This window comes from Rhinoderma darwinii, chromosome 3 (genome assembly GCF_050947455.1).
Source record: "Rhinoderma darwinii isolate aRhiDar2 chromosome 3, aRhiDar2.hap1, whole genome shotgun sequence".
Lineage (NCBI taxonomy): Eukaryota > Metazoa > Chordata > Amphibia > Anura > Rhinodermatidae > Rhinoderma > Rhinoderma darwinii.
Window position 1 is genome coordinate 126,687,637 of NC_134689.1, and position 25,626 is coordinate 126,713,262.

The 25,626-nt window shown below is 42.4% G+C and overlaps 2 protein-coding genes across 5 annotated transcripts in view; one reads left to right on the forward strand and one right to left on the reverse strand.

Annotated features, from left to right (window-relative positions):
* Positions 1-22,815, reverse strand: part of PARPBP (PARP1 binding protein) — a 79,755-nt gene extending 56,940 nt beyond the window's left edge. For both annotated transcript variants that reach the window (XM_075856682.1, XM_075856681.1), the window contains exons 1-2: positions 22,711-22,815; positions 10,643-10,798 (exon numbers count right to left, since the gene is read on the reverse strand). In XM_075856682.1, the coding sequence (XP_075712797.1) occupies positions 10,643-10,792 (150 nt within the window). In that variant the 5' untranslated portion in view covers positions 10,793-10,798; positions 22,711-22,815. The remainder of the gene's footprint in view (positions 1-10,642; positions 10,799-22,710) is intronic.
* Positions 22,445-25,626, forward strand: part of NUP37 (nucleoporin 37) — a 58,585-nt gene continuing 55,403 nt past the window's right edge. Inside the window, exon 1 of one of the 3 annotated variants that reach the window (XM_075856685.1) lies at positions 22,445-22,532. The gene's annotated coding sequence lies outside the window, so the exon portion shown is untranslated. Of the gene's footprint in view, positions 22,533-22,668; positions 22,995-25,626 lie in introns of those variants that run through there. The other 2 variants (XM_075856683.1, XM_075856684.1) reach the window with 2 other exon arrangements.

Here is a 25,626-nt window from a genome sequence, read left to right on the forward strand (position 1 = left end):
GTCATTGTTCCTTTAATACAAGTAATGTTGATTTCATATGTTTTATCTTTGACCTTGGTTCCCATGCAAAGATGGACAGGGAGTGAGATGGGAGGATGGCAAGTATGCGTGAGGGAAGGTCTCCCCCATCTCCATGAGAATATTCTGTCCAAGAGAGAGATAAGACACTTTTAAACATAATGTGTGAAGAATTATAATGATGTATTTTATTGTATGCTTTTTACTGAATAACAAATATTGTTACATTGTCTCTGATTGGTTTACCTCAAGCCTACACCCCTTCTGAATTTCAGTTTAACAGTTTGAGTTTGGTAATAAATCCTTCAGAGGAGCATTTTGAACATTTCAGCGTGTCTGTGTGTTTTCTTCTCCTCTCTCGATATATATCGGTGAAATATCCTAATTAGGATACTGACTAATGGAGTCTGGCCTTGAGAGTCTGTTGGGACTCTTATAAATTTCAGTCGAATATATTTTGAGCGATGGATTTCCACGACACTATTGTAAATGTTGCCAATGCTGCATTTACAGGTTGAGCTGTTGATAACAATGGCGCGATCAATGAAGACTTGTTATTGATCTTTTCCTGCATTCACACTGGCGAATAACGCATACGATTGCTCAGAAGCACTAATTGGACAATGTAAATGGGCCTCTACACAAACTTTGGTAATGGGAAAAAAAAAAAAAAAAAAAAGAAGTATAAAAGCATATGAACACATTGACGCCTTAAAGGGGTTGTCCCAAGTTGACTCAAATTTTTTTTTTTAAACATTCTAAGCAGGAAATGAATTTTAAAACATTTGCTGTTAAAAAAAATTTAAAATTCATTTCCTAAGTGCCTTTTTTTTACACTTGATAACTCAGCAAGTGCTGGTTATCTTTTCTAAAAAGGGGCGTGAGCGGCTCGATGTCAATCAAGCCGCTCCGCTCTGCAGTGTGCGCGCTCCCGATGTTGCTAGATACTGTAGTTCTAGCAGCATCGGGAGAATGTTCGTCTCAAGCGGGCATGGTAAGCCCGATTGAGACGAACTTACCGTGAATGTCAACTACCCTACACTACACTACATTTACCCCGTTTCGGCAAACAACTTCTCCCCCACCCTGTCACTACATGTAATGTTTGTAGCCGCCGTACCGGTGCTGCATCAGCACCCGGCGAACAACTAAAAATATATAAAAAAAATAAACTCACCTAAGACGTTCTAACGGCGCTCTGAACGGTCCCGTCACTTGCCATCTTCCTTCTTCTTGGCGCCGCTCGCATTCATAGTAATTCAATGCGTTGTGGCGCAGATGACGTAATCATATCAGGCCCACGTGATTACGTCATCTGCACCCACCGCTATGTTATTGTGAATGGGAGAAGAAAAGTGACGGGACCTTTCAGCTCTTCGTGGGAACGTCTTAGTGAGTTTATTTTTGTATGTATGTTGTCATGTATGTGTATATGTGCATGTATGTTTTCTTGTATGTATGTTGTCCTGTTTGTATGTGTATATGTGCATGTATGTATGTTTTCATGTATGTATGTTGTCATGTTTGTATGTGTATATGTGCATGTATGTTTTCATGTATGTTGTCATGTTTGTATGTGTGTATGTTTTCATGTATGTATGTTTTCATGTAGGTATGTTTGCATGTATGTTTGTATGTATGTTGTCATGTATGTTTGCATGTATGTAAGTTTTCATGTATGTATGTTTGCATGTATGTATATATGTACATGTTTGTATGTATGGTTGAATGCAAGTATGTATATATGTATGTTTGCATGTATGTATGTTTGCATGTATGTTTGTATGTATGTATGTTTGCATGTATGTATGTTTTCTTGTATGTATGTTGTCATGTTTGTATGTGTATATGTGCATGTATGTTTGCATGTATGTATGTTTTCATGTATGTATGTTTGCATGTATGTATGTTTTCTTGTATGTATGTTGTCATGTTTGTATGTGTATATGTGCATGTATGTTTGCATGTATGTATGTTTGCATGTATGTATGTTTGCTTGTATGTATGTTTACATGTATGTTTGTTTGCTTGTATGTATGTTTGCTTGTATGCATGTATGTTTGCTTGCATGTATGTATGTTTGCTTGCATGTATGTATGTTTGCTTGCATGTATGTTTGTATGTATGTTTTCTTGTATGTATGTTGTCATGTTTGTATGTGTATATGTGCATGTATGTGTATGTATGTATGTTTGCTTGTATGTATGTTTGCTTGTATGTATGTATGTATGCTTGTATGTATGTATGTTTGCTTGTATGTATGTTCTCATATTTGTATGTGTATATGTGCATGTATGTTTGCATGTATGTATGTTTTCATGTATGTATGTTTTCTTGTATGTATGTTGTCATGTTTGTATGTGTATATGTGCATGTATGTGTATATGTGCATGTATGTTTGCATGTATGTATGTTTGTATGTATGTTTTCATGTTTGTATGTGTATATGTGCATGTATGTGTATGTATGTATGTATGTTTGCTTGTATGTATGTATGTATGCTTGTATGTATGTATGTTTGCTTGTATGTATGTTGTCATATTTGTATGTGTATATGTGCATGTATGTATGTTTTCATGTATGTATGTTTTCTTGTATGTATGTTGTCATGTTTGTATGTGTATATGTGCATGTATGTTTGCATGTATGTATGTTTTCATGTATGTATGTATGTTTTCTTGTATGTATGTTGTCATGTTTGTATGTGTATATGTGCATGTATGTATGCTTGCATGTATGTTTGCTTGTATGTATGTTTGCTTGTATGTATGTATGTTTGCATGTATGTATGTTTGCATGCATGTATGTATGTTTGCTTGTATGTTTGCTTGTATGTATGTTTGTTTGCTTGTATGTATGTTTGCTTGTATGTATGTATGTTTGTTTGTATAAATGTCTGTATGGCCATGTATGATACTGTCTGCCCTGTATCTAAGCCAACTTTGCCGCAGGCTTCTATACATGGTATAACAGTCAGTATCACACATGAAAGTGAAACTAAGCCTACGACATGTTTTATTTCATTTTTTTTTTTTATATTTTTGATTTTTTACAGGTTTGGTGTTTGGACTACGTCGGTTTCGAGGACTACTTAGATGACGCTTTTTTATTTCATCAATAAAATGGTTAATGAGGGTTGTGTTGGGGGTGCTTTATTTCAATAAAATATTTTATCTATATCTTTGTGTTTTATTTTCAAGTTTTATTACTATCACTTTAGTAATGGCCGCTGTCTGAGTGACAAGGTCCATTACTAAGGGGAGGCTTAGTGTTAGCCGGTACAGAGGCTAACACTAAACACCATTATTACCCCGGTACCCACCACCACCAGGGGTGCCGGGAAGAGCTGGGTACGATCCAGTACCCGACCATCTATTGTGATGGTCGGGCTCCGGGGCGGCCGCAGGCTGGTATTATGAGGCTGGGAAGGGCCAAAAACAGTGGACCTTCCCACCCTTGTAATGCTAGGCTGCTGCTGCTGTGTTGTATCTGGCTGGTTATAAAAATGGGGGGGACCCCCACGTCGTTTTTTTTTTATTATTTATTATTTTTTTTTATTAAAAAGACATGGGGTTCCACCCAATTTATCATAACCAGCCACATACAACACAGTGTTATTAGCCTGGGAATGTACTAAGCCAGTGGCCCCTCCCACCCGTGTAATGCCAGGCTGCTGCGGCCTTGTATATGGCTGGTTATTAAAAATGTGGACCCAACGTCTATTGTTAAATTGAAAAAAAAAAACGACGTGGGGGTCCCCCACATTTTTATAACCAGCCCGATACAACACAGCAGCAGCAGCAGCCTAGCATTACAAGGGTGGGAAGGTCCACTGTTTTTGGCCCTTCCCAGCCTCATAATACCAGCCTACGGCCACCCCAGTACCCGACCATCACAACAGATGGTCGGGTACTGGATCGTACCAAGCTCTTCCCGGCACCCCTGGTGGTGGTGGGTACCGGGGTAATAATGGGTGGTTAGTGCTAGCCTCTGCACCAGCTAACACTAAGTACCGCCTTAATAATGGACGCTGTCAATCAGCCAACTACCATCATCTAGGCACTAATAAAGTTTGAAAAAAAAAGACAAAGACAATTTTTTTTTTATTGAAATAAGAAATCCCCAACAAAACCCTCGTTAACCATTTTATTAAAATTTTCAAAAAACGTAGATCTACGCAGTAGTCCAAAGAATTGAAGATGTAGTCCAATTGGTACATCAAAATCTGCAACAACATAAAAAAAAAGTTATCAATGTGAACAATACCGATACTTATACTCACCTACACACACACACACACACACACACACACACACACACACACACACACACACACACACAAACAACCACACACAAACATATACACAAACACATAAACACACACCCATATATTACACAAACACACATAAACACATACACACAAACATATACACACAAATACACACATGTACACAAACACACCCATATTTACACAAACACACATAAACAAACACACAAATATACATATACAAAAATACACACACATACACACAAACATATGCACAAACACACCCATATATACACAAACACACACACACACACAAACACATGTACACAAACACACCCAAATATACACAAACACACACACAAACATATACACAAACACACCCATATACACACATACACAAAAATATACACAAACATATACACATACACACAAATACACCCATATATACACTCACACATAAACACACACACACATATGCACAAACACATATACACAAACACACACACATATACACAAACACATGTACACAAACACACCCAAATATACACAAACACACACATATACATATACACACAAACACACCCATATATACACAAACACATACACAAACCCACACATATACAAAAACACACACACACAAACATATACACACACAAACACAAAAATATACACAAACATATACACATACACACAAATACACCCATATATACACTCACACATAAACACACACACACACACACACACACACACAAACACATATACACAAACACACCCATATATACACAGACACACACACACAAACATATACACACTTACCTTTAGCGGAGCGCAGACTTCTCCTTGCGACGGGTGCCTTTCCACTGCATCTTCTGCGCATGCGCCGAGAAGCGCCGAGATGCGCGTTCACGAGCAAATGACATCCTCTGCTCCGGACGCAGAGGATGTCATTACACATGCGCGGCCACCGCCAAAGGTAAATAGCGGTGGCCGGGAACCTAGGCAACGAGCAGGATACAAAGAGGGACCGACCGCAACTTCAATCAAGAATAGCAAGAAAACGACATCGCTGGACGACGGACAGGTAATTAGAATTCTTCTTATTTTTACATGGGGGAGCTTTATAGCTCCATTTATCAACTTGGGACAACCCCTTTAATTACCACCAATGCGCCTTTTTACAGTGGTCATTATAGGGTCCACATGTCACAGAACTGCCTTTTTACAGTGGCGCTTTAAATTTATACCCCAGGAGACACTGATCGAGAACTGGTCCAGGATCACCGTTAAACTTGCGAGAGTGGAAATTCGGTTTCTCTCTTCTCACAGAATATGTTCATACACCACTGACTAAAACTCAAAGGGGATTCATTGAAGTGGTTATACCACAGTTTAGACAATATATCCCATGCTAAAATATACTTGCTGCAAGCTTCTCGGTTTTCTCCCCTCACTACTCCGGTTTCTATGGCCTTCCTATTCGAGCAATAAGGTCAGTCCTGTTGGTTATATCAAGTGACCACGCTGATGCAATCTGGGAACTGTAGTTTCCCAGAAGCATTGGAATCTCCACTTTTCTGTTTCGTCAAAAGAACCGAATAACAAAATGCTTCAGTTTAAAGGGAAGGGGGTCATGATTTTTTTTATTATTATATTGCTTTTAATAAAATAAACAAAAATTGTATTTATTAGTGTTGTGACTTTAAACTTTTTACTGTGCTCTTACTTTTACTTCTCTATGGGGGCTGCCATTTTTTTTTCCTCTCTGTATGTGTCAATTAACGACACATACAGAGATGGAATACGGCACATACAACCCCATAGAGATTGCGAACGGGAGCCGTTCCATTCACAGAATTGTACGCCGTCTGTGTGGGAATCCCGCACAGACCAAGACTAAGCTCGTTCGTAGAGCGAAAACAGGCGCTATTTTCATGTGGACTGAAAGCCGCTGCCGGACAGTAAGATGACGACTTCTGGCCGCGGCTTCCGGCCATATGTTCAACGAAGCGAAGGCGCAAGGAGTGTAGACCAGCGGAGGCGGCAGTAGCAGGTAATTTATGTTAGTGTATGTGATGTGTGTATTATGTTCGTGTGATACTGTCTGCTGAGCCCTGTATCTAATCCTCCTACACTGTGCAGTTGCTCAGAAAATGGCGGCACACAGTGTAGAAGGTTTGAAGACCTTCAAACCCCTCCTTCTCCTGGCACTAGCCAGAAGGGAGGGGGGGTGGATTATGTGAGGACACTAGAGGAGAGTGTGTCCGCCCCAAATTTGCAGCATAAAGCAATGAGGTTAATTTACCACAGTGACCATGCTGCAATTTTGGGATTTCTCCCTCTACAGACCAGCACATGGAAATGTTGGGAAATGTTATAAATTAGAATCTAATTTATAATATTTCCTGACTTGTGAAAAAATTAAAACAATGTGTAATCACTCAAATACTAATTGTTTAACTGAAAAAAAAAAAAAATATTTCTAGCAACACATTCCCTTAAATCACACATTGAGTTCAATGAGTGTTTAAAGAGTTATTTCCAACCCAGACATTTATGGCATATCCTGCTCTGGGACCTGCACCTATATAAAAAAAATGGGCGTAATCGACTCCTGCCTCCCCCGGCTGACTATTTCAGACAGTGACTGTGTGGAGAGATGGGCATGCACGCAGTTCTCTCCATTATGTTCTATTGGCGTTACGGAAACAGTCAAGCAAGCGGCTGCCTCACCAGGTGAAACGGGTCGGGTGACCCCAGTTCGCTGCATAGATTTGGGTCCCAAAGCTGGGACGCACATTTTACAGACGCTTATGGCATATCCTGAATTAGGAATAAAACATTAAAGGGGTTATCCGGGGAGCAAAAATTGAATTGCAATAATATATTGATGTGAAACTAAGTAACTTACTAATATATTTTAATTAAAAAATATGTGCTAAATGGTGCAGTTCAAACCTCATGAATTATTCAGGAATTGCTGAAGCTTTTCTAAAAGAGATGACGCTCCGACATGGGCCCACGTGACTGAGCTCTTGCTTCATGTGCTGTTCGTGAACATGACCGCAAGGGGCTGTCACGTTGCATATTGCTCGAGTCCCGAGTAGAGCATCAGCTAGCGCTTTGCTCGGGACTCCAGCACTGCTGCCGAGGTCTATATTTGGTCAATTCAGGGGTTTCCCAACACTGGGAAACACCGCTATTAATCAGCCGTCTCAGTGACGATTGTCACTAATACCGTGTTTCCCCGAAAGTAAGACAGTGTCTTACTTTCTTTTTATCCCCAAAAGCCCCACTATGTCTTACTTTCGGGGTATGTCTTATATTGGAAAAAAATTGTCGAATTATTTTTATTTATTTTTTCACAAACTTTATTTAACAGTTTTACATTTTTTTTTTAGTCCCACCAGGGGACTTCACTATGCGATGTGCCGATCGCATATATAATGCTTTGGTATACTTAGTATACCGAAGCATTATTGCCTGTCAGTGTAAAACTGACAGGCAACCTATTAGGTCATGCCTCCGGCATCGCCTAACAGGCAGATGCTGAAGGCAGACCTGGGGGTCTTTGTTAGACCCCCGGCTGTCATGGAAACCCGACGGCGACCCGCGATTTGTTTGCGGGGGCGCCGATCGGGTGACAGAGGGAGCTCCCCCCTCTGTCAAACACATTAAATGCCGCTGTCACTATTGACAGCGGCATTTAATGGGTTAAACTGCCGGAATCGGCGCGCGCTTCGATTACGGCAGTTGCAGCAGGAGCCAGGCTGTGTATAACAGCCGTGCTCCTGCCGCTGATCGCGTGGGTACAGTCTCAGTACCCGCGCCATCACAGGACGGCGCGGTGACGTATGGAGAGGGGGGCGGCGCGGAAGTGGGCAGGAGGCGGCAATACCCCCGTGTTTCCCCGAAAGTAAGACATATGTCTTACTTTCGGGGTACGGCTTATATTAGCCGACCCCCCTGAAACCCCCGATACGTCTTACAATCGGGGGTGTCTTACTATCGGGGAAACACGGTAGGACTGTGCTGGGTCTAGTTAGACCCAGCAGCAGTCTGTCACCAACGGCACCAGGTGACCAGTCACCTGATCACCGGGAGCGCGGCCGCTGCCTCTATTCCTATACACAGCTCGCATTAAGCGCTGTGTAAAAGAGATCGGAGAAGACAGAAGCAACGAAAGCTGCTCCTATCTTCTCCTCAGGGTCCCCGGCAGTCACTAACAGCCGGAGACCCGACATTCAGATGCCCGATCGCTCGGGCAGCAGGTTAAAACCCACGCCGTAAAAAGTCTATGGCGCGGGTTTTAAGCTATGTTCACACTGAGTTTCTTGCAGGCGGAATTTCTGCCTCAAAATTCCGTTTGGAAGTTTAAGGCAGATTTTCCTCTTCCTGCACGCTGATTTTCACTGTGTTTTTCCGCACACGGCCATTGAGCGCCGCGGGCATATAACGCTGCAAAATACGCTTTCTCTGCCTCCCATTAATGTCAATGGGAGGTCAGAGGTGTAAACGCCCGAAGATAGGGCATGTCCCTTCTTTCTCCCGCGAGACGGTTTTACCGCTCGCGGGAAAAAGACTCCTCCGCCTCCCATTGAAATCAATGGGAGGCATTTTCACAACATTTTTGACAAGTTTTGCGGCGCGGTTTCCGCATCAAAAAACTCAGTGTGAACATAGCCTAAAGGACCCTGACCGTAAAAACACAGCCAGCGGTCGAGAACCAGTCAAGGACATGCCGCAGCATGCATTATCGGTCATGGTTTTGGAGCGGATTTGCAGTTCCCCCCCCCCCCCCCCACTGAACTCAAATGGGAAAAAAAAAAAAAAACACGCAGCAAAGAAAAAATTCAATCAAGGTTTCTCCATGCGGTATCAAGACGTGGTATTCCATAAAAACAGTTCTAGGAACAATTTCCTTCATTTTTAATAAAAAAGGCCACAACTGCACTTATAATTAGTTTTTGACAGCGCTTTCGGGCTATACCACTATTGGCATGTGTATAGGTTGGTACCCTTGTACACGATCATATTACAGCTCTGTGCAGGAAATGTAGATTTAGGACATGGCCAGACGTGGCGGAATTGCTCTGGAATTTCGCTGCGGAAATCCGCAGCAGACATTTTCTCCATTGGTTTCCACACCTTTTTAGTTAGGTTCGTGCACACGTGGCGGAAAACTCCGCTGCGGACCATAGGCTGCGGTGCGGAATTTGGTGTCCGCAGCATACACTGGCTGTTGCGGACGTGTAGCGGACTTATTGCAGACTCATTGCGGAATTTCTCCATTGACTTCAATGGAGATTCAAAATTGCGCAATGAAATCCGCAGATGTTATGTGTGTTGCGTTGCATATTGGTTTTAAGAAAAAGATATTTCTTCATTCTGGCTGGACCTACTTTCATTTCTAGGTCTATAGCCAGACTGAGATGAAATGTTTTAAAAGACAGAAGTAAGTACTCTTCACCTGAATACGCAACGGCTAATCCGCATCAATTTACTGCTCATTTTAGGCAAAGCTGCAACAGAATCTGCAATGCAGATTATGTGCGGCATTGATGCAGACAGTGTCTGCAGAAATACGCCACGTCTGGCCATGCCCTAATGGTCAAGAAAGGGATCAGCATAAAAAGATTGAGTGGTTACTGGTGTAAACAGTAGGAAATAGAGGCATCTCCAATGAACACTTGTTCCCAACCATTGCCCTCAGAAACACACAATATACTTTCTCTTTTATTCTATTCAGTTTCAAATTATATTGGAAAGTTTTAAAATACTAAACATCTTCTTATGTACTTTTATTTCTCGTACAGCATTACCTCTGCGCAGCTTCAGTACCCATCAATAAGTGCACACAGAACCATTGCACAACTAACGTCATTTGGAGTAGTCCAGTGGCCCCACGCTCAGCTCTCAGAGCCGCTGTCTTTTGTACTTTACTTGGTTGCCAACATAACCCAAAGCAAATTCAGTCTTACGCATGTGAATATACAGGAGATGGATTTTATGCACAGTACAGGGGTTGATGTAACCTCTGATGTCATTAACTAAAATTATGCATGTAAATACAGAACTGGGTTCAGCTGGATTCACACACGGCATAGCGAATCTACCACAAAAACGCATGTTTTACATGCGAATTTGCCGAGGACTGCTGTGGCTTTCACCATTTGCCATGGCCGATCCGCAACTGGTTTAAATTTGCAGCAATTCCACGGCAAAGCTGGAACAAATTCCAAATGTGAAGCGTGCAGATTTTGTAGTAGATTCTCTGTGGCCAAGTCCAAGGCGTGAACATTTGCCACGTGTGAACCCAGCCTTACGATTGGCGGCAAAATTGTATGAAGCAGACATTACCTTTTTATTGATTTCAGCCACAGCTAACTGCAACATTAGCAGCATATTATCCACGCCGCATACAGTGGTTCTTTCCCATTCGCACACAAGAGGCCATTGCCGTCTGAAGCATTTGATCAAATCTAGCACATTTTGCTGAAGAGCGGCCATTGTAACCTGGAAGGAGATGTAGATTTGCAGATCAGTGGGATGATAATTTCCATCACAACGCTTAAAGTGTAGCTAAACATTTGACAAACTTCTGACATGTCATAGTGACATTTCAGAAGTTTGGATTGGTGGGGGTCCGGGCACTGAGACCCCCACCAATTGCGCGAACGAAGCAGCTGAAGTGCCCATGTGAGCGCTCTGCCGGTGTGTGTGTGTGTGTGTGTGTGTGTCCACCTACAGAGGGACTGCCCGATTTGGATATTCTTGTGTCTGCCAAACGCTGCCAACGGAGCAGCCAGGCTGCATTTAGCAACACTCAAACTGTATTGTTAAAACAAGAACGTGGAGTGAACTCACAAATTTCGGGTAAGTTTAAACCTAGAGGTATCGTTATAGTAATGTAGCAGTGTTCTAGTAGTTAAAATAAAGAATTGATTAACAATTTTGTATCGTGTCAAATTGGAAAATAATTCGGCCAGTCAACTTCACATTTTTTTTCTATGTGCGGCCCATTTACCCGGCCAAGTTTGAGACCCCTGGCATAGACTATCAATTGCCACAATAAAGTAATTCATACATGTGTATACATTAAATGCACAATAAACATAGATTTAAAAAAATATATATATATGTTCACTTATTTGATCAAGCGCTAATTATTACGGCTGGTAAATTAACAAATAGAAGACGAGACAGCACACCAATTTAGAAAAATACCCAAGTACCCATGCAGTGACGTTTCAGTCCTCACACTGGGGTTTTTCTCAAGCTGTTGAGAAATGCCCCAGTGAGGGCTTAAACGTCGCTGCAAAGGTGAAGAAATGCCACTATGGTATTTTTCTAAAATGGTGTGCTGGCCCATCTTCTATTTGATACCAGTGTGATCAGAGGGTACTGGGAGTCAGGGTTGTATCGAGATGTGCACCCAAACGTGATTCCTCAAAGCTTGGTGCTTTTGGAGTTAATTTTTTTTGTTTTTTATTTAAAGTTGTTAGGGTCAGTTCTCACTGAGGTTTTTGTCAGGCAGAAAAAAAACACAAAAAACCCGCCACAAAATTCTTTCAGGATTTCTTAGGCAGATTTTGAAATGCCAGCGTTTTTTGTTTTTTTTTAAATGAATCAAAACCAAAATACGCTGCATGAACTGACCCTTAGGGCTGCATCTACATGGGACGAAAGTGCTCTGCATTTTCATTGAAAAAAAAACATTTCAAACGTAATGTGTAAATACATTCATAGGGCCAACTTATAGGACTATACTATGGATCTGTGTGGTAGAAATCTTTGGGCCCATACTGTAACATCCAATTTTATATGAAGGCTCACAGAAACTTCACCTTATGGACAGTACTATTCTTCCCGTTAAAAAGAGAAAATACTATGGTGGAAACTGACAGGAGACCCATTGTAAGTAAAAGGGGTCTGTGAGGGACAGGGGATATCCGTTAGATCTGGTAGAGTGTTGTGGCTTCTGTTCTTAACCCCTTAAGGACGCAGCCACTTTTGGACCAAATGACACAGCCTCATTTTTTAAATCTGTCACGTGTCACTTTATGTGGTAATAACTCCGGAATGCTTTTACCTATCCAAGCATACTGGCCTCCAGGTCTGCCTAGCACGGAAGCCGGTCAGGACCCGCCCGGCGGCGGAGCCTGAACGGCTTCCATAGCCACCAAGATGGCACCGGCTCAGGAACTGAGCCTGCGTCATCAGCGGTGGATGTCAGCTGTATGTTACAGCTGACATCCACCTGTAACGGCAGGAACCGCTCCGATCCTTGCCATTAACCCCTTCGATGCAGCGATCGAAAGAGATTGCTGCATCTTAGCGGTTGCTAGCACATCGCCAGCCCTGACATGCAATCAGGGCTGCCGACTGTAGCTATGGCAACAGAAGACACAATGGCCTCCTGCTCTGCCGTTACGGAAGCCGATTAGTCCCCGCTGGGAGGTGAAGCCCAATCGGCTCGCTGTCAGTGAATAACTGACAGATCTAATACATTGCACTACATACGTAGTGCAATGTATTAGAAAAAAAGACAAAAAAAAACAGACAGTTGGACCTTCGAGTCCCCTAGTGGGACTTGGAAAAACAAAAGTGTAAAAAAAAAAAAAGTGACAAAAGTAATAAAGTTTGAAAACATAATAAAAGTTTCAAGTAATAAAATAAAACACAATCGCCCGGTTCCCTTATCAAGTCCTTTATTAGTGAAAAAATAATAATAAACCATACGTATTTGGTATCGCCGCGACCGTAACGACCTGAGGTATAAAAATATTATATTATTTATTGCACGCGGTAAACAGGGTAAAAAAAAAAACCCGTAAAAACCATACCAGAATTTCTGTTTTTTGGTCACTTTGCCCCACACATATTGGAATAAAAAAAGTGTCAAAAAGTCGCACGTATCCAAAAATGGTACCTATAAAAACTATAGCTCATCCCGCAAAAAACAAGCCCTCATACAGCTTTGTCGATGAAAAAATTAAAAAGTTATGGTTCTCACAACATGGCAACAGAAAAAATACATTATTTTTACAAAAGTAATTTTATTGTGCAAAACGTTGTAAAACATAAGAGTGCTATAAATTAGGTATCGCCGGAATCGTACTGACCCGCAGAATAAAGTTAACATGTAATTTATAACACATGGTGAACGCTGTATAAAAAAAAAAAAAAACTATGCCAGAATTGCAGTTTTTTGGGTTACCTGGAATCCCAAAAAAATAGGATAATAAGTGATCAAAAAGTCGCATGTACCCCAAAATGGTACCAATAACAACTACAGCTCGTCCCACAAAAAAAACAGCCCTCATTCCACTAAGTCAATGAAAAAATAAAATTAGTTAAGGCTCCAATAAGTCAGGAAATAAAAAATATGCAGTTGTGCAGGTCCGAGGGGAACATTTCTTCTGTTTCAAGAGGCGATTTATCAAAGCCCTAAAATTAGGGAACCAGGAAGGGGAGGGCCCAAACATATCTGCTGGAAGTGAGGGCGCCTGTATTATACCAGGGCAACACTTTCCCAGCAAAATTCCCCGAACTGCAAAAGGTGCACAGTGTGGACCAAAAGAGGGATAAGAAACTTCACCATTTATCAGTGCGACACCGGCCTGTGCAGAATGGATTTCTCCACAGCGTAACACACATCTGTGGATTATTTTATTGTTTTTTTACCCCATTATTATACCACCTGACTATGCCCCTGATATACTCTGCCCAGCTTAAACGTAGCCCCATATTATAAACGGAAACACCAGCAATACTCAAAACTACTACGAAGCAAAATCCACGCTCCAAAAGCCAAACGGGGCTCCCTCCCTTCTGAACCCTACAGCGTGCCCAAAGAGCGGTTTACTTCCACATATATGGCATCGCCATACCCGGAAGAACCCTTTTAACAATTTTTGGGGTGTGTCCCCCCCAGTGGCACAAGCTGGGCACAACATATTTGCAACTGAAATGGCATATCTAGGGAAAAATATTAGTTTTTAATTTGCACCATCCGCAGCGCATTCATTTATGGAAAAGACCTTTAGGTGAAAATGCTCACTACACCTCTTAATAAATGCCTTGAGGGGTGTAGTTTCCAAAATGGGGTCACTTCAGGGGTTTATTGTATTTCACAACAGAACCCTGCAATTGTGACCCAATACTTTGTAAATCACCAAATTAGGCCTCAATTTTATATGGTACTCTTTCACCCCTGAGTCCTGTCAAATGTACAGGCAAAAGATTAGGGCCACATGTAGGGTGTTTCTTAAACCGGGAAACACTGCATAATAATTAGAGAGCGGTCTTGTTACGGTGGCACAAGCTGGGCACCACATATTAACATATCTATGGAAAAAATCCCATTTTCACTCTGCAAAATCAAGTGCACACTAATTTCTACAAAACACCTGTGTGGTTAACATGCTCACTACATGCCTAGGTAAATGCATTGAGGGGGTGTAGTTTCCAAAATGTGGTCACTTTCTGGGGGGTTTCCACTGTTTTGGTCCCAAAGGCGTCCAGAAACCAATCCAGCAAAATCTGCACTCCAAAAGCCGCTCCTTCCATTCGGTGCCCTACTGTGTGCCCAAACAGAAGTTTATGACCACATATGAGGTATTGCCATACTCTCGAGAAATTGCTTTACAAATGTTGGGTTATTTTTTTCCTTTATTTGTTGAGAAAATGAAAAATTGAGCTAAAGCTAAGTCTTATTGAAGAAAAGGGAGTTTTTATTTTCACTGCCGAATTCTAATAAATTCTATGAAACACCTGTGGGGTCAAAATGCTCAACCCCTAGATGAATTCCGCAAGGGGTGTAGTTTCCAAAATGGGGTCACTTGTGGGGGGGTTTCCACGGTTTTGTCCCCTCAGGGGCTTTGTAAATGCGACATGGAATCTGCAAACCATTCCTGCTAAATGTGATCTCCAAAAGCCAAATCACGCTCTTTCCGTTCGAAGCCCTGCCATGTTTCCAAACAGCCGTTTACGACCACATTTGGGATATTGTTTTACTCGGGAGAAAATGCTTTACAAATTTTGCGGTGCTTTTTCTCCTTTAGTCTTTGTGCAAATTAGAAAAAATTAGCTAAACCTACATTTTCTTTGAAAAAAAATTAGATTTTCATTTTCACGGCCTAATTCCAATAATTTCTGCAAAAAACCTGTGGTATCAAAATGCTCACTATATCCCTAGATAATTTCCTCAATGGGTGTAGTTTCCAAAATGGGGTCACTTGTGGGGGTTTCCACTATTTTGGCACCACAAGAGCCCTTAAAACATGGTGCCTAAAATATATTCTAATAAAAAGAAGGCCCCAAAATCCACTAGGTGCTCCCTTGCTTCTGAGGCGGGTGCTTCAGTCCAGTAGCGCGCTAGGGCCAAATGTGGGATATTTCCTAAAACAGCAGAACCTGGGCAATAAATATTGAGTTGCATTTCTCTGGTAAAACCTTCCGTGTTACAAAAAAAATAAAAAATTGGATTCAAAATGTATTTCTGCAAAAAAATATGACATTTGTACATTTCACCTCTACGTTGCTTTAATTCCTGTGAAACGTCTAAAGGGTTAAGAAACTTTCTAAATGCTGTTTTGAATACTTTGAGGGGTGACGTTTTTAAAATGGGGTGACTTTTTGGAGGTTTGTAATATATAAAGCCCTAAAAGCCACTTCACAACTGAACTGCCCCCTGTAAAAATAGCAATTAGACCTACCGGTAATTGTATTTCCAGGAATCCATCATGACAGCACTACAGGAGGTTGCCCTATTGACCTCTGTAGGGACAGGAAGACAGAGGTTAAAAGGCCCCTCCCACTTGCCAGTGTTTTTCAATTACTACACCAGGATGGATGCAACCCTATTTTATTTCTAGGGATAATAACGGACATGTTAATTGTACAAATCAGAATTCAATAAGGGGGGGATGTAATGGTGCTGTCATGATGGATTCCTGGAAATACAATTACCGGTAGGTCTAATTGCTATTTTCCAGTACATCCCTCATGACAGCACTACAGGAGCAATACCAGATTATAATGCTCAGGGCGGGACTACGGATTGAAGGACTTTCCGTCCAAAACTTAAATCCTGTTTCGGACAGAACATCGAGCCTATAATGTTTGCAAAACGTATGATGGCTTGACCAAGTGGCAGCTCTGCAGATTTGGTCCATAGAGGCTTCTCTTCTTTCTGCCCAGGATGCCGAAACTGCCCTCGTTGAATGGGCTCTGATGCCTTGTGGGGCACATAGTCCTTGGGACTTGTAGGCTTCTTGTATGGTAGTTTTTACCCATCTCGCTAGAGAGCCTTTTGAGGCTCTCTTTCCTCTATTCTTTCCCCCAAACAGGACAAATAGATTTTTATCTGGTCTCCAGGAGGAGGTTCTATCTAGATACTGAAGAATTGTTCGCCTGACATCCAGGCAATGGAATTTTTCTTCTTGTTGGTTTTTTGGATCTGGATAAAAGGAAGGTGGAATTATTTCTTGTTCTCGATGGAAAGCAGTAGATACCTTTGGAATAAAGGAAGGGTCCAGCTTTAGGATGATCTTATCCTCTTGTACTTTTAGGTACGGTTCTATGACTGACAGATTGGATTTCTCCAATCCTTCTTGCTGAAGTAATAGCGATTAAGAATGCAGCTTTTAGTGTTAAAAAGTGCATACTAATTGTGTCGAGCGGCTCAAAGGGGGCTCACAAAGAGTCGTTAACACCACATTCAAATCCCAGGTAGGAACGGATTTCTTTAGGGAAGGTTTCAGTTTAGAGACCGCTTGAGTGAATATTCTGATCCACCGATGTTCAGCCAGAGGAGTGTTAAAAAAATTACCTAAGGCTGAAATCTGTACTTTTAAGGTACTAGGACTAAGCCCTTTCTTGAATCCCGATTGTAAAAAATCTAGGATTTTCACGATGTTGGGAGAAAAGGGGTCTGGTCCTGGGTATTCATACCAGGAACAGAATTTCTTCCAAATTTTTTGATAGATTTTTGAGACTCACGTGACCCTGGGACATATCTGGAGTTCCATCAGGACGAGGAAGTTCCATACCGCGACAGGTAACAGGAAATGCAATATGCAATCCACAAAAATAATCCAAGTTAGAGTTATCAGCTCTAACTACATACCTGTGCGTGTCCCTTTAAATGCGGGCGTTTTGAATTTCCCGCCTTCCAAGATGGCCGCGGACCGGAAGTAGCCCGACGTCATTTCCGGTCGGCTATTCGTCTCCAGCATGTTTTTCCTTTGGAGTGCAGCCGCCATAGCCAGCGACTGAGGCTTGCTATGCGGCGCAGCGAGGATCCCTGCCGGTGCGTCCACGTTTATGGAGCTGCCGGTCCCCGCCTGGTCCGCGGCCAAGCCGAAGCCTGCTTGGGAATCCCCAGCCCCCACACACTACCCGAACCCTGCCTAGGATTCCTCCGGTAGGTGTCTCAGGGTGGGAGCTAAGGGACCCCTCGTTCGAGGGGTGTTAGCCTGGGCTTTAGGGGGAAGAGAAGGGGGAGTGCACGGACCCCCCGATCTTGCCCCCTGCCCGAGTTTCTTTTTCCTGCCGTAATACAGGAGCGACGTCTCTCTGCTCCTGACCCTGTGGGGACAGGAAGAACACTGGCAAGTGGGTGGTGGGAGGGGCCTTTTAACCTCTGTCTTCCTGTCCCTACAGAGGTCAATAGGGCAACCTCCTGTAGTGCTGTCATGAGGGATGTACTGGAAAATAGCCTATTGACATTTTCTTGAAAATGTGAGAAATTCCTGCTCAAGTTCAAAGCCTTGTAACTTCGTAGAAAAATAAAAGGATGTTCAAAAAACGATGCCAATCTAAAGTAGACATATGGGGGATGTTAATTAGGAACAATTTTGTGTGGTATAACAAACTGTCTTACAAGCAGATACATTTAAATTTAGTAAAATGCAAATTATTGCAACTTTTCACTAAATTTTGGTGTTTTTCACAATTAAATACTGAACGTACCGAGCAAATTTTGCCAGTAACAAAGTCCAATGTGTCACGAGAAAAATTGCTTGAATAGGTAAAAGCATTCCGAAGTTATCACATAAAGTGAAACATGTCAGATTTGAAAAATGAGGATCTGTCAGGAAGGTCAAAAGTGGCCAAAGCAGGAAAGGATTAAAAAACACTAACGTTATTAAAACGTAACATGTGTTTTAATTGCATTTTATTGTGGCTTTTTTTATGTGGTATTATTTTGTACGGTTTTTTTCTGCTTTTTTTTTTTTTAGGCACCTTTGAAATTGTTTTAAGTTTTCTTTTAATAAATGTTTTGTGTTACTTCCTAAATACTTTTTATTAAAAATGATTTTTACTTTTTGAGATACAGCTGCTTTGTATCCTGTATACAGAGCAGCTGTATCTTGCACGGAGACCTGAATACATCAGGTTAGTGGCACTGACGGGCTCAGTGTCAGCTGGTCAGGATCGAGTTGTTACCGATCACAAGGGTTCATGCTCTATGTTAGGCCCTGTTCACACAGAGTTTTTTGGCGCGGAAACCGCTCCGCAAAACTCGTCAAAAAACGCCTGAAAATGCCTCCCATTGATTTCAATGGGAGTTGCACAAGTTTTTTTTACCACGAGTAAAAAAAAACGCGTCACGGTAAAAAGAAGCGACATGACCCATCTTGAGGCGGATTCCGCCTCCAAAATCCCATTTCAATCAGTCAGAAAGGGTAAAAAAAAAAAAAAACACATTGACGAGTGTTTTGACGAGTTTTTGTCAAACCACTGTGCAAAAAACGTCTGGAGCAGTTTTTGCAGGAGGAATTTTCCTCCTGCAAAAAACTCAGTGTGAACACAGCCTTAGGGAGAAAAAGGTTTCACCACCATCACAGACGGGAATTCTTTAGGGTATGAACACACATGGCGTATTCAGGGTGGATACACTGCGTCAAGCTGCGCAGCGTATCCGCCCTAAACACTGCAGGGAATGCCATCCGAGATCCTGCACCACACTGCGGTGCGTTTTTCAGGCGGTATATTCCGCTGCGTAAATTATCGCACATACTTAGCCCCTCCTCTGATGTCTGCTCCAGTCTCCCTGGATGACGTTGCAGGCCATGTGATTGGCTGCAGCAGTCACATGGCCAGCAACGTCATCCAGGGAGGCCGAACTGGAGAAGCAGCAGGGAACTCTGGGTAAGTAGAACGTTATTTTTTTACTTGCGATTTTTGTGGCGGAATCACTGTGATTCTGCCGTAAATATCACAACACACACCACTTTGTTGCAGGTTTAAGCACCCCATTGAATTCAATTGGAAAACCCGCAACAAAAGAGAAGCGATTCCGAAGAATTGATTGACACGCTGCAATTGAAGAAACCGCACCGCAGGTCAATTTATGTGCGTTTTTTTGGCGAAATTTTTCTGCAGTGTGGGGACGAGATTTGCAGAAAATCCGCAGTGTTTATGCTGTGTGTTCATACCCTGACGGTGAGAGCAGTGAGACTATGGAACTCAAGATATTGTGATGGTTGATTGTATGAACAAGTTCAAGAAGGGCCTTGATGCGGTTCTTGAAAAATATAATATTACAAGTTTTAAGTGCTAGATTCTGGAGATGGGACCTTGATCCAGGGATTTATTCTGATTGCCATATTAGGAGTCAGGGAGGACTTTATCCCCTAATGAAGCAATTAGCATCCACCTCATGGGGGCTTTGCCTTCCTCTGGATTAACACAGTAGGATTATAGGCTGGACTTGATGGACCTGTGTCTTTTTTCAACTATGTAACTATGTATTTAGAAAGTTGCAAAACACACACTGACATTTTTATTTAAAAAAAAAATTATAATTTCAGAAGGAGTACATACTGCAGCCTTTTCTCCCATTCACTTCAATGGGGCAAAATAGACGCAATACCTGTGAATCACCACTAAACGTGCATCGAGGACTCACAGTGAGCAAGAAGAAATGAAGGGGAAGCAGCGACCCCTTCAAAACAGCTGGTCGACGGGGGTCCCGAAAGTAAGACCCCGACCCATCAGTTATTGATGGCCTATCCTGAGGATAGGCCATCATTTTTCAGTGGCTGGAAAACCCGTTTTAGGGCTTATTCAGACACACGTATAATACGTCTGTGCTACGCGCGTGATTTTCACGCGCGTCGCACGGACCTATGTTAGTCAATGGGGCCGTTCAGACTGTCCGTGATTTTCACGCAGCGTATGTCTGCTGCGTAAAACTCACGACATGTCCTATATTTGCCTGTTTTTCGCGCATCACGCACCCATTGAAGTCAAAGGGTGCGTGAAAACCGTGCACGGCCCACAGACGCACTTCCGTGTGCCGCGCGCTACAGTAGTCAAAACTATGAATGAAAACAGAAAAGCACCACGTGGTTTTCTGTTTGCAAACATTTAAACAGTGTCATAATGATGGCGGCTGCGCGAAAATCACACAGCCACGTATCATATGGTGATGACACATGGAGCTTTTATGGACCTTATGCGCGCGCAAAACACCGCGTTTTTTGCACGAGCAAAATGCACACGCTCGTGTGAATCCGGCCTAAGTCCTATAGAGAAGCCTATGAGAAAAAACACCTGACAAAAAACCCTACACTGAGAGAATGCGGTGTTTGGAAAAAAAACACTGACCACGAAACTGCGTCAAAAACGCCACAAACCAAAACACAGTTGTACGTAGTGAATGTTATATTTTATAATAGACTTTAATGTAACATCTAGCTGCACTAACAAAACACCATTAAAAACGCCAAGCAAAACACTGTGTGAATCCACCCTGAGGCCCTGTTCACAGTTTTTTGCAGGCAGAAAAATCAGTCTCAAAATTCCCCTGGAATTTGGAGGCAGATTTTGACCTGCCTGCTCGTCATGTTTCTCGCCCGCGGCCATTGAGCGCCGCGGGCAAAACACTTTCTCTGCCTCACATTGATGTCAACGGGAGGTCAGAGACTTAAACGTCCGAAGATAGGGCATGTTGCTTCTACTACATTATGTGTACTCGAGAGTTATCACTGTGTTTTATCTATGGTGTTACATAGGACTGCAGGTGACATCTACTACATTATCTGTTCCAAGAGCGTTATCACTGTGTGATCTGTGGTGTTACATAGGACTGGAGGTTACATCTACTACATTATCTGTACCAAGAGTGATCACTGTGTTCTCTGTGGTGTTACATAGGACTGCAGGCAACATCTACTACATTATGTGTACTCCAAGAGTTATCACTGTGTTTTATCTATGGTGTTAAATAGGACTGTAGGTGACATCTACTCCATTATCTGTACCAAGAGTTATCATTGTGTGATCTGTAGTGTTACATAGGACTGCAAGCAACAGCTACTACATTATCTGTAATCAGAGAGTTATCACTGTGTTATCTGCGGTGTTACATAGTACTGCAAGTAACACTAATACTTTATCTGTAATCAGAGAGTTATCAGTGTGTTATCTGTGGTGTTACATAGGACTGCAGGTGACATCTACTACATTATCTGTACCAAGCGTTATCACTGTTATCCGTAGTGTTACATAGGACTGCAGGTAACACCTACTACATTATCTGCACAGTGTATATATGTGCCTGTGTGGGTATATATGGGTCTGTATGTGAATGTGTCTTTACATATGTGCCTTTTATGTATTTGTATATGTTTCTCTCTATGTATTTATGTGCCTGTGTGTGTCAATGTCTTTATGTATGTACAGTATATATGTACCAGTATGTATGTGTCGATATATGTGGTTAATTTCTGGAGGGCGGCAATAGAGGGTGCCGCACCGGATGCCATCCAACCGAAGGCCGACCCTGCAAATAACACGGGGGGGGGGGGGGGGGGGAGATTTAGCCACGCATTTGGCACTGATAAGTGTGGCATTCAGCATCAGAAAAGTGGGCAGTTTTCACAGCCTCGCGGTGCGACAGATTTATTTCTGCCAGATCTCCTCGTTGGAACCGGACCCTAGAAGCGTGCGCCACGTTAAGGCACATGTCACACAATACACAACTTTCAGGCACCAGTTGAAGTGACGCACTGTGAACAGGCAACTCAGTTGGAGAAACTTATCAAAACTGGTGCAAAGGAAAAATGGAATCGTTACCCATAGAAACCAATCAGGTTCTACCTCTCATTTTTCAGGTCCTTTTGAATAAGAAAGAAGCAATCTGATTTGTTGCTGTGGGCAACAACAAATTTTGCAACGCTTCAGTTTTGATAAATCTCTCCAGTACATTCGGGGTGCCAAGTCGTGCAGCCACAAGGTAACGCACAACAAATCATTGCGATTTGGCCCAAAGCCAAAAAATAGCAACAATACACCTGAAGACATTCAATCAGAATTGTGGAGATTATCTTATACCATAGCACAGTCAGGTGCTTGAATACTAGAATGAAAGTCTCATGCATACGCGGCTGTCTCCATTATATCCTGTCTTATACCTGTATATTGCGGAAAAATGCCGAGACCTCAGTTTAACTCAGCTGCGACAACGGCTACTGGTCTCCTCGCACATAAACATAGATTTAAATGCTTACTGCGTCATCACCGCGCAAGCCAATCACAGGTCGCGACCCAAAGCCCCGGATGTAATATGTTCTAGTGACGTCACGTCTACAAATCTGCTGGCGGGAGCGGGGAGCACGGTGTGTATGTCAGCGGGTGGTGCGGTACCGGTGTGAGGTTGCGGTTACTGTGTAGCGGGAGAATTGCTGTTTATTTTGTGGTTTGTGGAAGATATAAGCACCGCCCTGTTGATAATATTACTTGTATTAAAGGAACTCTTAACATAAAGCCTGTATTATATACAACTGCTGTGACGTTACATGCATTCTATTGTTATCAGTCGCTGCAATAGGCTGACTGTGAAAGTTATTCTATGTGTACAGAAAGTTCACAAAAACGTCAGCCCCATTATTACTACTTATTTCACATATGTCTAGTTCTGGGACTCTCCAGAGACCTTTACATACGAGATATTCGCAGTTCATGTACTTTAGGTTCAGTGCTCCTTTAAAGTGCGTGCGTGATTTTACAGCCTCATTCAGACAGCTGCAGTGCCAGACTCCATGCGGTTGAAGTAAACCGAATTTAGATCAACATGGACCTCCTATGGTGATCTAAGTTCAGTTCACTTGAACCAGGAGGGGGGTCCAGGTCTTGTCAATGTAAGGGCTTGTCCACACGTAACGGAATTGCTGTGTATTTTCCATCCGGAATTGTGAACGTAAAATACGCAGCGGAATACAGTAGCAGCAAAGTGGGTGAGATCTAACAAATCTCATCCACGCGCTACATAAAGTTTCCGAGCAGAAATTCACTTGCGGTGCATATTTTCGTACTGCAGCATGTAATGCAGTGTCACCCGCGAGCTGCCTGCAAATCGCAGGCTGTGCACATGACCGCGTGCATTATTTTTTATGAGCCTGGACCGCAAAACACGGCCGTAATAAGATATGTCCGTTCTTTTTGCGGTCCAGGCTCCTGGAAACCACGGTCGTGTGTATGGGCTCATTGAAGTGTATGGGGGCTCAAATCACCTGCAGATTTGTGGGTGAATTGCGGCCACAAAAATATGTCTGGGTACTACACACCCTGTGTGATGTCTTCCCCCTCCATCTTTCAGACTGTGTTGTTTTTTCGTGTCTCCCTATTTTTACACCGACAGTCTGTGTGAACTGCCCTCCCTAAAGACTTGCTTTTCTTCAATTCCACATTCTGATTTGCCATGTACAATCTCCTCCCTGTGCCTGCTGCAATTTCTAAGGCCTTACGCCTCATTCCGAGTTTGCATCCGTTCCGGGCCGTGTTGCCGTTTTTAACGGCCGATTTTGACCCGTTTTGCATCAGTTTTTTTACCTGTCCGTTTTAAAATCGGATTAAGGCAGGATTCACACGACCGGGTACCGCCTGTGCCCGAGTATCGGCCGGTAAAATCGGCCATTTTCCCCGGCCGGTTTGCATAAAGTTTTGCCGGCCGGTTTGCATCCGGGCCGTGTTGCCGTTTTTAACGGCCGATTTTGACCCGTTTTGCATCCTTTTTTTCCCTGTCCGTTTTAACCCCTTAGTGACCAGCCCATTTTAGGCCTTAATGACCAAGCTATTTTATTCGTTTTTCTATAGTCGCATTCAAAGAGCTATAAAGTTTTTATTTTTTCGTCTACATAGCTGTATGAGGACTTGTTTTTTGCGGGATTAGTTGTGCTTTTTAATAGCACCATTTTTGGGTACATATAATTTTTATATTAACTTTTATTAACCTTTTTGGGGGGGATTATAACAAAAACCTGAAATTCCGCCATTGTTCTATGCGTTTTTAAATTGACGCCGTTCAATGTGCGACGTAATTAACATGTTACCTTTATTCTATGGGTCGGTACGATTACGGCGATACCACATGTGTAGAGGTTTTTTTTATGTTTTACGACTTGCACAATAAAAACGCTTTTGAACTAAAATTATTTATTTTTGCATCATCGCTTTGCAAGAGCCGTAATTTTTTTATTTTTCCATCAATGTAGTGATTTTTTGGGCTTGTTTTCTGCGGGACAAGACGTAGTTTTGAATGGTACTGTTTTGGGGTGCATGGGACTTATTGATTCATTTTTATTATGACTTTTTTGGGGGGCAATGGAAAAAAATTGCAATTTCGCCATTGTTTTTTGCGTTTTTTTTTTACGGTGTTCACCTTGCGGTTTAAATGACATATTAACTTTATTAATGGAGTCATTACGGTCGCGGCGATACCACATATGTGTACTTTTTTTTTTTTTTTTACACTTTTACTAAATAAAACCACTTTTTATGGAAAAAAATGATTTTATTTATTTTTTTACTGTAGTTTTTACTAATAATCTTTATTTCACTTTGATGACTTATTTTATTAGTCCCACTAGGGGACTTTACTGTGCGATGTTCCGATCGCTGCTATAATGCTTTGGTATACTTCGTATAACAGAGCATTATTGCCTGTCAGTGTAAATCTGACAGGCAATCTGTTAGGACGTGCCTCCGGCGCGTCCTAACAGGAATATGTCCAGGGCAGACCTGGAGGCTTTTATCAAGCCCCCGGCTGCCATGACACCCCATCGGAGACCCGCGATTGCATTCGCGGGCCGCCGATGGGTGACAGAGGGAGCGCACTCCCTTTGTAAACCAAGTTAAATGCCGCGGTCGCTATTGACCGCGGCATTTAACGGGTTAAACGGCCGCGATCGAAGTAAACTTCGATCGCGGGCGTTGGAGCAGGAGCTCAGCTGTCATCAGACAGCAGAGCCCCGGCTCCTGCCTGCACGGGAGACCCGTGCAGGACTTAGACTAGGCTGACGTGAAAAGGCGTCAGCCTAGCCTAAAGCCCA